Genomic DNA, 12348 nt, shown 5'->3' with positions numbered 1-12348 from the left:
GAAATCCAATCTGACCTCGCGAACATTAACTCCATAACCTAAAATCCTCAACAAAACAACAGTCCTGATGCACTAGTTTTGTAGCGGAGAACGTACCGTCTGCAACAGGTGCATTAACCAACTGAACAACTTAACCTGAGTTTAAGGCTTGCAGACCTGTAACGAGGCTTTGTTCAGTTATTTGTCCATCCCCCAGCGTGAACCCACGCGCTGCGTGTAACGTTAACCATCTTCTTAAGGCATGCTGAGTACGTGTCCAGCTGTTGGCAGGAACAGCTGGTGGATGATTGTTGGCGGTGTGCGCGGGGTGATTGTGAAGCACAGGTGACCTCTTCCTCCTCCCTCTGTGTGGGCTCCATTACGACAGCTGCTAGGCAAAAACAGCCGGGCAACCTGTTAGCTTCCTTCTCTGTACGTCATGGCCCCCAACAGCCCAATGCCGAGCGACTGCTCCTCAAGCCCCGCCCACAGCCGCGGAGGCGTGGCCAGCGCTGCTGCTGGCTCTTTTAGGGGAAGGCCAAGGGTGAGAGAGCCTCAGTGTAGCGTCGAGAAACGCCCAGGGCCTGCGCGGTACCCTTAACGCCCTCCCCTCCCCAGCTAACAAGTGAACCTGCCTCTGTTTTCTGTCGCCCGTGTACCTCCGCAGCACCCCGAAGAGAGCCAGAGCAGGGTCTAGGGGGGTTGTTGTGCGAGCTAAGTGCGCCAGGCGAAAGCAGGAGGAGGCGACGAGGAAGATGCACAGCACACAAAAGGACACCACTTACACCAAGATCTTTGTGGGGGGGCTGCCCTACCACACCACCGACTCCAGCCTGCGCAAGTACTTCGAGGTCTTCGGGGAGATCGAGGAGGCAGTCGTTATCACCGACCGCCAGACGGGCAAGTCCCGCGGATATGGATTTGTAAGTGATGGGTCTGTGGGAAGGGACTGTAAGCTACCAACAACACTTCAGTGTAGAACATGTTGGATTCCCACGTGTACGTATATAGTCCCAAGTTGTTCCCCCTCGTCGGTGGTGGTTAAGGACACTGCTAGCATGTGTAATAATCACCCTTGTGTGTCACAGTCGCACCTTTTGTTTAACTTGTTCGCAGGATCCCTAGTCTCGAGTTGGAGGTGAAGTTGTCATTTCTCGCTCCCGCCAGCTTCGGCGGGCTTTATGCATTCCCACTGTTCCCCTTTGTTAGATTAAGAAGCCCCCCACTTGCATGAAAACCGCGAATCCCACACCCACGTGGGTCCTTGAATATCAAACATACTGCGGCTGTGTTTACTCACCGTTGCGGTCTTTTGTAAGACTTATTACTTTACTTGCGCTCTCTCCCCAGTCGAGTACTCGTGACAGTTGGTACCATGCAATAGTTTAAATGGGAGCCATTCAACACATTGCGTTCGAAGTGAACTTTTTCTGCATCGAACAGCTTAAGTTGTGCCAGTTATTAGACAGTAAACGCTTCGCGTTTTATCACTTGAACGTTTCGGACTCCCAGCCTCCTCACGGCACACGGCTTCTAAACAAAGCAGTAACCACGATGTGATTACTGTAAGGAAGGGGTTTGGTAATGTCTACAGCTACGACGCCTCTCAATTCTGGATGCTACAGCTCTTTAAGTACACCCAACTAACAACCACAAGGCCTGATATTACTTTTAGTTTACTGTTCTTGTGTGGCACCAGCTACTTCCATGCTCAGGGACTGTCCTACCTTGAATTCGGACATCTCGAAGCAATCGCTCAAAATAGAATGGGGGTTCCCATGCTCGTCTGAAGCGATGTCACAGTCCTCTTTACCCTTCACTTCAGGCACTATTTTGATAGGTTAAAGCTCTGGTAAGAGTCAGAAATGGCTTCAGTCCTGTATGTCCCACCGCAAAGGCTCTAGAGAAGCTTATGTACCTAGTCCATTTCAAGGTCTTCAAAGGTAGCAGGCAGCGCATGTCTCCAATTTTCTCCTCTTTGTTGGAGGGATGCCTTCATCCCAGATGTAACTGTCCCCATACAATAATTATTGCTGGGATCCGGGTAACCATAACCTGACTTCTCCCTCTTCTTTGTGCAAAGGGCATCACAGTTGTAACCGAGACTGGAGTAGCGTTAGTTACATGCTGATTGGTATATAACATTTATACTTGGATCATGTTCCCAGTTGTGTCCTGAACGTCTACCTTTTTTTAATAGAAAGGCAGCATATACACAAATGTTTCCGGTATGGCTTGAGTGATAACTTCAATGGTTGTCCACTAGGCCTGAGATCTGTCAGTCAAATTTTATCTTCATCCTTCATAACTCTGTTAATGTCTGGAGATCTCTACAGAGTCAGTCTAATGTATCGTTTACTATTCAAACTGCAAGGCTAAAAACAGAAGCCCTCCGTAAGTTCACTGTTGCCAGCGATGGTCTGTTTTGCACATGTGTTATGGTTTGGTTCAGTTGGTCATGATTCGTAAAGGTTTGTTTCAGGGAATGGTATGTTTGCTACTTAGCAAAATGTGAAGAAGGGGTATACATTTTGATTAAATGTTTTAATCAACTTTTATTTTTAAGGTTACCATGGCAGATCGAGGGGCAGCAGAAAGAGCCTGCAAAGATCCCAACCCCATCATTGATGGCAGAAAAGCCAACGTGAACCTTGCATATCTGGGGGCAAAGCCAAGAATAATGCAGCCAGGTAAGCAAAACATTGCATGTTAGGAGATGACATATAGTACATTTGATTGGGAACTGTAATGGTATCCAGGGAAATCCTTCTTGATGCCTTCTCACGGAAAGTAACTTCTTAAAAAAAAATATATATATTTATTTATATATATATATATTGTGTGCAGTATACCCCACACCAACCTATTTTCTGTATTTGTGCATCTGATCTGTGGATAAAAATGTCCTCCATTGAATTTTGTTTTTCCTCCTTTTTCTTTCTTCAACTATTGTAGTAGTATAGTGTATGGTTAATTCTCATACTTGAAAAATCACGTTTGTACCTGTAGCGAATGTCTAACCACATTCCCTGCACTGAGATACTATCGTGATGCAATTAAATTCCAGTATTTCACACCTTAGTACCTCTATGTGAATACTGAGATATATTAGAAAGTGAATGTATTGCGAACCTATAAGAATAATACTTCTATCAAAGATCACTTTTTGTACTTTAAAGGCAGTGAATTGGTGGTAATCCTACTGTATCTCAGGTTGTTTGCTATACAGTTGTGCTTGCAGCAGGCTACATGAAAAATGTATTCTATGAGATACTGGTTCTTTTAATTAAGACCAGTTTATAAAGTCTTACTGAATGGAGAAGGGCTATGGTCACAAGGCAGTTAATGAGGGATACAGTTCTTGCTTGCAAGTTTGCCTCTTATTAGACAGGCCAACCTATAACCTAGTCAGCAAGAGATGTGGTAATTTTGATCTGTAAGTGTAGAATCTGGCTCCCTTATTATGGGGCCAGAACACTTGCATTACCTGTTGCCTTTGAAGACAGAAGATAAATTCCACAGTTAGTCTTGGGAGCACCAGAGATCGACGTTAGAGGAAATGCTAGGTTTGATTACCCTTATTCGAGAGTCCCTTCCTTCACACTAAGGGTGTGGATATCCCATTCAGAGCTGGTGAAGACATTCTCAATTGGACTAGTGCAGCCTAGTAGAATGGGGTGAAGATGATCCTACATTCTTTCAATTGAAGAGTTGAAGGCCATGTTAGCTATTCCCAGGCTGTTGGTGGGAGATACTTTCTGTTGGCCCGTATGTTCATTGCTAGTAGATGGGAAGACATACTCCCCATCCAGTTCCAGCAGATCTGAAAAGTGGTACATTCAACGTGGACGTAGAGAAACATGTTGTCCCTGCCTGACTAACAAAACGTGCTGTTCAGAGTTAGTTGCTGTACTGAAATACTGCCATGGTTCATATTGCTAATAGAATGCTAAGAGCAGAAGACATTACCTTTTTAGCTTTGTATACTGGACCCCCTTTCACCCATTTAACCCCCCCCCCCCCCCCCAAAAAAAAAAACCACATATATAGCAGCTGTAAAGTGATAATTGTTAAAAATGGCACCCTAATGTTTAGCTTGCAATGTTTTTTTCAGGTTTTGCCTTTGGAGTTCAGCAGATTCACCCAGCACTTATACAAAGGCCTTTTGGGTAAGTCTAGTAAGCCTGTTATAGGATGTTTCACTGACTTTGAGTTTTTAACGTGTCAGTCAACCTAAAGCCTCAACTTTTTCCCCTACCCGTTCCTTATACCGAATCAATATTATTAAAATACTTTTCTAATAATGTGACTTTGTACTGTTATCACTGTACGGTCTAGTTCGGACCGCAGTCCGACCTTATGTATGCAAAGGCACGGACTGATTCTTCGTCTTTCTTTCTCCCCTAAGTATCCGCTTGACTCAACTGTATTTATCTCTTTCTAATCTGACAGGGATCGTTATCAGTTACGATAACTGATCAGAAGGCTTTGATGATAAGCAGGTGGAATAGTTCTGTTTGGAATTAAACTGTGTAACCAGTAAACATTCAACCTAAAATGGTGATTAATGATGCATGTACGTTTCCATTTTTTTTTTTCATTCTAGCCTATAGACATCGGTGTGCTTTTTTCCGATTACAGCCCTGAAGTGGTGTTAGCTAAAATGTGTGCTTTTATTTTGAATTTGAAAGCTGTAGTGGATTTTGGATTTGGTTTTGTGTTGAGGCGTGACGTTTTTCGTGGTGAGCAATAGGACTGGTTTGCTTTGAAGCTGTAGCCTGTCTTTGACATTTTTTGTAGTGAGTGCTACATTTGTGTGGATTTTTTTTTTCATAAGAAAATGAGCTTTAATGCTTGCATGTTGTCTTTGTTTTGTTTGGTGGTTCTTTTTTGTTTTTATTAACCTTATGCTTACACACTGGCCGTCTAATTTTCGAGTTAATCATACTTCTGAATTTTGGGCACAGAAAACACTATTGAGCTGGAATTTTCCAAAATCATGATCCACCAATCGTATTTCTTTTCTCCTGCAGACGTGCCTTCATCTTTTTTGCACACACAAAAGAAGGGGCATGTTTTTGAGAGCAATATAAGTAAAGTAAAAAAAAAAACAAATACCTAATTGCTCATGCTGGTTGAAAGAATGAAAACCGATTGAGGTAATCTGATCCTGCAGCAGTGCATATAATATCACTGGCAGCAAGCCTGTCTTCACTGTTGTTTTTGAGGCACTGAGACCTCCATTAACCTTTTTCTGGATACAAATTTCTTTTTTGTCAAGCACATAGCTGGTCTGCGCAGAACATCCCCATGACGTTAGAAGAACAAGAATGCACCTTGCAGTCTTCACTATTAAAATGTAGCCAGTTGTCTTAGAAGTGTGAACACTTCTAGTTCGTTTAAGGGGGGGGAGCTAGCGGTAGGAAGAAAAATTGATATAATGCAGCTGAGGTCCTTGAGACTTGCAATATGGATACTTTTCAATGTTCTGGTCTTGAGTAGTCTGAGACTAGACTTATGGTTGGATCTCTGAAGACAGTTGACAATCACTACTGTGATAGTTTAGACTTTGCCAATCACAATAAAGCAGGGCTTTATATTGCTTTCTTTATCACCTACTCCACGCCTTCCTTTCGCTTTTACATTCTGAAACGTATACAGGCATGTCCTGATGACTTAAGATGCTCTTTTTGTATGTAAAAAAAGGTCTTCTTCCCAATTGAGGATTGGAAATAAACACGAATAGTGTAAAATCCATGAGTTGCCTCTGACCACATTTTAAGGTTGGTTAGTTTCTGATTTTGCCAAACATGATTGGCCTGTTTTAGGTTTTGGAAGGAAGAAAAGCTTACTTGACTGAGCCATGACTGGAGTCATAAATTAATTCTGATGGTTAAGAAAAAGAACTGTCAATTTTTACTTTTGACCCCAAAAAGTCTGTGCTATATATTGGTCTGCCAGTTGTACTTCTGCTGCCTGATTGCATGAATCCTGAGTTTCCTCTGTCCACTGTCTAGTTTATTTAGGATTGGGTGCCATGGACGTGGACTACATTTAGGGTGGCCACCTCAGTCCATGTCTTCACAGAAAGGTTGCCAGTCCTAGGCTGCTGTATGACAAACTAATGCAGTGTGGTGTTTTTAGTCATACTCTGCTTGCATTGAATACCTTCACTATGACCTAATGGTAACAGTTTGTAACTGCAAAGCTAAAATCTGGAAATGTCATGTCTCATGACATGAAGTGAAGGACTCTGTGCTATAAAGTCAACAGACTACATTGTCTCCTAAATAGACTTAAAGACTTTTGTGCATCAGGTTTACCTTTTAAGTACTTTGATAGTTGCCCATTTTGGTATTGTTTATAGGACAAAACTATTAGAGACAAAACTCTGCTGGAAAATGTATTGCTTGAGTTGTATTTTCTTATGTAGCAGTTTCACCACAACACAACGCATTTGGATCTGAAAACCTTGTCTGGGGTCCGTGTAGCTTTGAATACTGGCTCAGGCATCTCTGACTTTTATAAAGAAGGGTAATGTGTCAATTGAGTTTGGTAATAACTTGTGAGAACCTAAAAAAACTATCCATTTAGCACTATAGCTAAATTGACACTTTAGGAGTGCAAGAGGCTAGATTTGTTATTGTAGCAAACCAACCCCGGCGTTAGTTTGATTGCTTACCCTGGGTTCTTGCATGCTCCTTGTGATTCTGTCCCATGATCCTCCCTGCATAGTAAACTATTGTCTGTGAAAACATGTCAGTTTTATATGGGTGGTGTTCTTGTACTCCTGCTCGTTAAAACATGCGAATGCTAATTTGAGGGGTCCATTCCTACCCTGCTGAAAGTTTGTCCATGGCTAGTTTTAATCTGGTGCAGGGGCAGTAAGTGGGTGTTGGTGCCAATATGCAACAATCCAGAAGCTATTGCCTCGGTGTAGGGCAACAACCGTGTTTTGCTACTTGCATAGGCTATCTTGTTTTGCTTTTATTGGAGTTTAGCCATGGTCTGGGACTTTCTTTTCGTGGACTTTGTTTGAAGCTAGTACTGCTCTTTAACACCTCATTCCACCTCTTTCTTTCTCTTCCTTCTTCTGCGGTCATTCTTGTCAGTACTTCTCTGCAATCAATTGGCATTATATCAATAGTGACATAATGGTATATCTAGGATGGTTGTATGCCGCAGAGGAATGATGTGAATCTGGAATTATGCAGTTGAATTGTTTGTTTAAATGTAATTGTCCCTAAATGTGAAAGGCGAGTATGGCACTGCACAAGTTATGGCATCGTTACCTAGTCATATATTTTTCTAAATTGACACTTTCAAGAAATGGCGCTCGGTCCTGACGCTCAGAAGTACAGTCGTGCTTCTCTCGAGTCGTAATTTTTTTTTCTTTTGTTCCTAAATTACCCATTTTCTTGTGACGATGCCGCACATGCTTTTACTTTCCTGCAGTCCTTTTGGGTTTTCACTTGGCTTGTTGGTGGGCCCTGCGCCACCCATGGAAGTACGTAAGCTTGCTTTTTAAAAGTGTTACTTTGTAGTGACAGTTGGCCTTTGCCATATAAAGCGTCTTTCCTCCCCTTGACACAGACCATAAATAGCCCGGGCGCAGCCTGCCCTGCCAATCACTTCTTTGAAATGCATGGAACACCGGGAACTCTTGCAAGGTTCATTTCCAGTAGTCTGGTTTTCGCAAGAAGCCACCTGTTGCTTGTTTTCTCTTGCTTGAGAAGTTGAGAGTTTGCTGCCTCGCTTTTTAATGTACGCAAGAACGACTAGTGTCTTTCTTTTGGTGTTGCTCTACAGTAATTGTGCTGTATCTGACAATTCTGTTTCCTGGTTTATAGTAATGATGCCCTAGTTAAAATTCAACACCCCAGTATGTCGCCGAATGCTGTGGGGTAGTGGATTACAATGCTCAGTTACATTGACTTCAGCCAGTGGGTTCTAAAGCTTCACTGTAATTTTTTTTGTTTATCCTTGCAAATTGTTGGCTTTTTTCATTTACTTCATTCTTCAGCCTTGCCATCCTGTGCTCTTTTTTTTGGTTAGATTCGGTGACTCACCGTTCGCTCTCAAAAGTTGTGATGGCCTGTGGTTAAGACCGAGGGTCCCTTACCGCAGTGGCTCATTGGGTCTGCTCTTATCAGTGGCTCAAGCAGTCCGATTCCATGGTTGGTGACACTGATTAAATCAAAATAGTGATGCTTTTCTTTGCTGTGCAGAAGCTATGTGGTATCCTAAAGCTGGTCGCAGCACATCGCAAAGCGCTTCCATGACCTAGGAAGAATTGAAACAGATTGCTTTATTGTCCGCTTCCAGATTGGCAGATATTTTCAATAAACTGGAGTGGTTTCCCCCCCCCCCCCCCCCCCCCCCCCCCCCTTCCTGCGCCTTTCAGCCCAATCTGGTCATAAATGACACAAAACGCTGTCTGGGTTTTTGATGCTCTGAGCTACTACCTATGTGTTCGTGCCACGCATGATTTGATGGCATGTACGTGTGAATTGTACTTTCAGGGCCATCCTGTTTAATGAGCCCTGAGTGTTGAAAATGAGGAGGTGGTTGACTCTACCTAATATAGGTGTTTTAATAGAACCCCACTATCAGTACTTATTGAATACAACTGAGAAATAGCAGTGTATTGCTGTTTTTTGAGTTTGCGGTCTCAGCTGGAGTAATGTGATCTTTTCTTTCAGTGCCTTGCGCTTTAGAGAAAAGGTCCAGTTTCATCATTAGTTACATGCCATGCAAACATTGAAGGAAAAAAAAACAGCCTAGCCTACCATTTGTGTTTAAGTGTATTCATTTTGCATATGTAGATTGTCGTGAAGGTGTGACTTCTGCTGTGTTTATACTGATGTTTTTAATTTTCCTGCCGCCTGCCGTTAATTATTTATTTTGAGGTTGCATAGAAATTAATGTGTGACGGATTTGCAAAGCAGTGCTTCAAGTAGGGTTGCCACGATATCTTGCATTAGGCTACATTTCTTTTGTGTTTTTTTGTTTGCAGTTGGAGGTTACATAAACCTGAAAATGTCCTAAGATGCCGTTCAGGTGCCACTGTATTGTTTTGGCACTGCAGTTCTAAATGTTGTAGCAACTGCATATACAAGTTTTTCGATTCACTTGCTTTTTTTTGATTGGGTTCTTACAAATGTTACTCCAAATATTTGAGACTCTGCAAACTAATGTTGTACTTCAAGTCATACCATCAAGTGGGACGCTGTTAGAAAGTGTGGCATCTCTTGAGGCACTGAATTCTTGTGGCAACCCTATAACTATGTTCTCCAGTTAAAATAATTTGTTATTTAGACTTGTTTGGTAATGGAGAGTAACTGTTTCCTTTTTGTTTGCCACAGGATTCCTGCACATTATGTCTACCCGCAGGCTTTTATGCAGCCAGGAGTTGTGATTCCTCACGTTCAGCCTGCAGCAGCCGCTGCTGCTTCCACGTCACCATACATTGATTACACTGGAGCCGCATACGCACAGTACTCTGCTGCTGCAGCCGCAGCAGCAGCAGCCTATGAGCAGTACCCGTATGCCGCCTCGCCTGCTGCTGCTGGCTATGTTACCGCTGCAGGCTATGGTTATGCAGTACAGCAGCCACTTGCAGCAGCAGCCCCTGGGTCAGCTGCTGCAGCAGCTGCCGCCTTTGGACAGTACCAGCCACAGCAGCTGCAGACTGACCGTATGCAATAGTAGCTTAGTAGCTTGGACTTCTGGAAAAAAAACGTATTTCCTTCAGACTTTCAGCCTTCCAGTTTCAATAGTAAAAAGACTGTTACCTAATAAATGCAGCTTTAAGGGGCAGAGGAGGGGGGTGGGGGGGGGGGGTAGTGCTAGAAGAAAGCCACATTTTTATTCCAGTGTCTCTGTACAGTTTGCATTTAAATCATGTTGACTAGGGTTACATAGTGAAGGCGTAGAGAAGATCTCCCTTCATGTGTTCCGGAGGAGATGGAAACTTTTACAGTTGGAGCAGTGGCAAGAGAATGGTGGATACTATGTATTAAGAAAAACCTCAGAGGTATATTTTCACAATATCAGGGAAGCAAACTGCCTTTTACATGCATAAAATTAAGTTTTTTCACAAGTTGAACTAAGGACAAAAGCATCACTGAGCAATATCTATGGCATCATAACAGACTTTCTTGTGTAGAAAGCACCAGTTTAACTTATTTTGTTGTTTTACACTATGGCCTCTAGAACTCCTAAAGTGCAAGCTCTGTGCACTATCTGAATAGACACTAAACAATCAAGACACCGGCACAACGGCCACAGGATGGACAGGCACCAGAAGAGGTTTCTCCTCCGTGCCCTGGACAAGCGGAACTGCGAAACAAGCGATGTGGAAATGGAAAGAGCCGGTGCCGCAGCTGTACAGACAATCAATAACACAGACGGTTCTGGAAAGGGCACATTACTTGTGCTTGTTTGAGCTTGTCACTCACTAATCCCTGTCCCCATCCTGTTCCACTTTTGGGAAACTTTAAACTGCTGGTGTCAGCTTTTCTGTTCTGAAATGGGATCAGCAGTGACGCTGCAGCAAGCTTCTCCCCCGTTTACTGCCTCTATTCATAGCTTGTGAATAGAAGCAAGAGAAGGCCTGCTTGATTTAACCCTTTTGGGTCAGAGGCTGCTATTGCGTTCTTGTCTCTAGCAGTGTGCCTCAGGGTATGTATAATGTACTTTATCTTTTGGACTCCTAGCGGGGCTGTAGTAGTTCCAGCATTTCTCATGTCCATGCCCATGCTTTTCCCTGTAACACCTTGCCTTTGACTTGTCAGTATTGCTGGTTCTGCTTTAAGCACTGAACTGTGATAAATGCTCTTACCAACAGCGCTGGCCAGTGTAAGAATGAAGGTCTGTCAGTCTGTGGGTAAAACAATTTTGTTGTGTACCAAAGATGTAAAACCAGTAAAAAATCAAGTTGTCCCTTTCACCCGTACTATATTATGGTAAAAGTCATGGTATGCTATACATATCCTAGCATTTTTACGTGATTTGAAGGAATTTCAGTTCTCCATGTTTGGAATAAGGTCTTTCTACTACTTTTTATATATATAGTTTCAGAATAATATTAAAATGGTGTATTTATTGGTGAATATGCAGCACAAGGTGCGTTTATCGGACTGCAATTCTACAAGAGTTAATGTTGTGGTTCATACTGTGCCTTAAATATAATGCTATTTAAACATATTTATTTTTGACGTTTTACCGCACTGTTCTTTAAAGGCCTTAACTTTAGGTGCAGTGACGTAAAACGAGTATTCATCTCATGGCATAAATTATTTTGTAGGTTTAGATGTAGCATATTTGGTATTGAGCTGTTCAACTGAAGATGTTGACTTGGATTTATTTAAATTCTCTATGTGCACTGCATGATGGAACTAGCCGTCGCCATTTACATTTTGAAATATACTGCAGTTTTTTTCTTCTCATGTGAAGTTCTTCCAAATGGAGAGCATACATTGTCACTCATTTGTATGTATATTGTTTAACTAGAAAATGCTGCTTTATAAGATGACTCACAACTGCAATACTTGCATTTTTTATTCTTGCCCTAAATTTAATATTTTACACTGTATTGGATTTTTATACTTGAACAATTTCGTACAGGGGAAGACAGCATTTTTATGGACTTACAACTATCTTGTCACTGGATTCATTTTAAGTATTCAGAATACAAGCCAGTGTTGTGATAACGGCATGAGAAGTATCTCATGGGCAGGTTATTTATTACATATATTGCTTTACATAATTTCAGATCTCCTATTCACCTGTATTAAGCAAAATTAAAAAAACAAATAATCAGTCTGTTGTCCTGTTCATGATTGCCAATATCTTTTGAGGAAAATAATAGTGGAATGGACACATTGCGCATGTCATCTTTACATATTGGCTAAGAGGAACAAAATTCAGAAAAGTTGAAATCCTTATAGGTCAATCACACTTTCCTGCTAGCTTGGTGCTGATCAGCTAGCTGCTAAACAGTAAAAGAGAAAAAGGAATATTTCAGCTAAGCAAAAAAACTTTTGAGTGCTTTTCTGCACTTTCAGGGCTCTGAAATTCGCTTGGCAAGTCATTCCATAAATAGCGCCTACATGCCTAAGGTATTTTGCAGCCATATTGGCATTCTTGACTCCAGGTATATGCACTACAAATGCAGACTCGGATTGTTTAATGAATCTGTCATTGACACAGGACTTGAAATCCACATATTAGATCGACATGGAGCAGGGTACTTGGAGTGCAAGCACTAGATGCAACTTTTTGTTTGTTTTTCTTGAAAGTGTGTATTATCACTTTTAGGCCACCAACCTTCCTTTCAAGGAAATTCTGAACACACTGCTATTTAGT

At 42.1% G+C, this 12348-nt stretch overlaps 1 protein-coding gene across 1 annotated transcript; it reads left to right on the top strand.

Annotated features, from left to right (window-relative positions):
* Positions 1-467: 467 nt before the first annotated feature.
* RBM24 (RNA binding motif protein 24) lies at positions 468-11802 on the top strand. Its single transcript, XM_069218438.1, has 4 exons — positions 468-902; positions 2546-2669; positions 4094-4148; positions 9345-11802. The coding sequence occupies exons 1-4, from the start codon at positions 735-737 to the stop codon at positions 9685-9687; spliced, it is 690 nt and encodes a 229-aa protein (XP_069074539.1). The 5' UTR covers positions 468-734; the 3' UTR covers positions 9688-11802.
* Positions 11803-12348: the final 546 nt, after the last annotated feature.

The sequence above is a fragment of the Pleurodeles waltl genome, chromosome 2_1 (assembly GCF_031143425.1).
Source record: "Pleurodeles waltl isolate 20211129_DDA chromosome 2_1, aPleWal1.hap1.20221129, whole genome shotgun sequence".
NCBI lineage: Eukaryota > Metazoa > Chordata > Amphibia > Caudata > Salamandridae > Pleurodeles > Pleurodeles waltl.
This window is presented reverse-complemented; position numbering and strand designations above follow the sequence as displayed.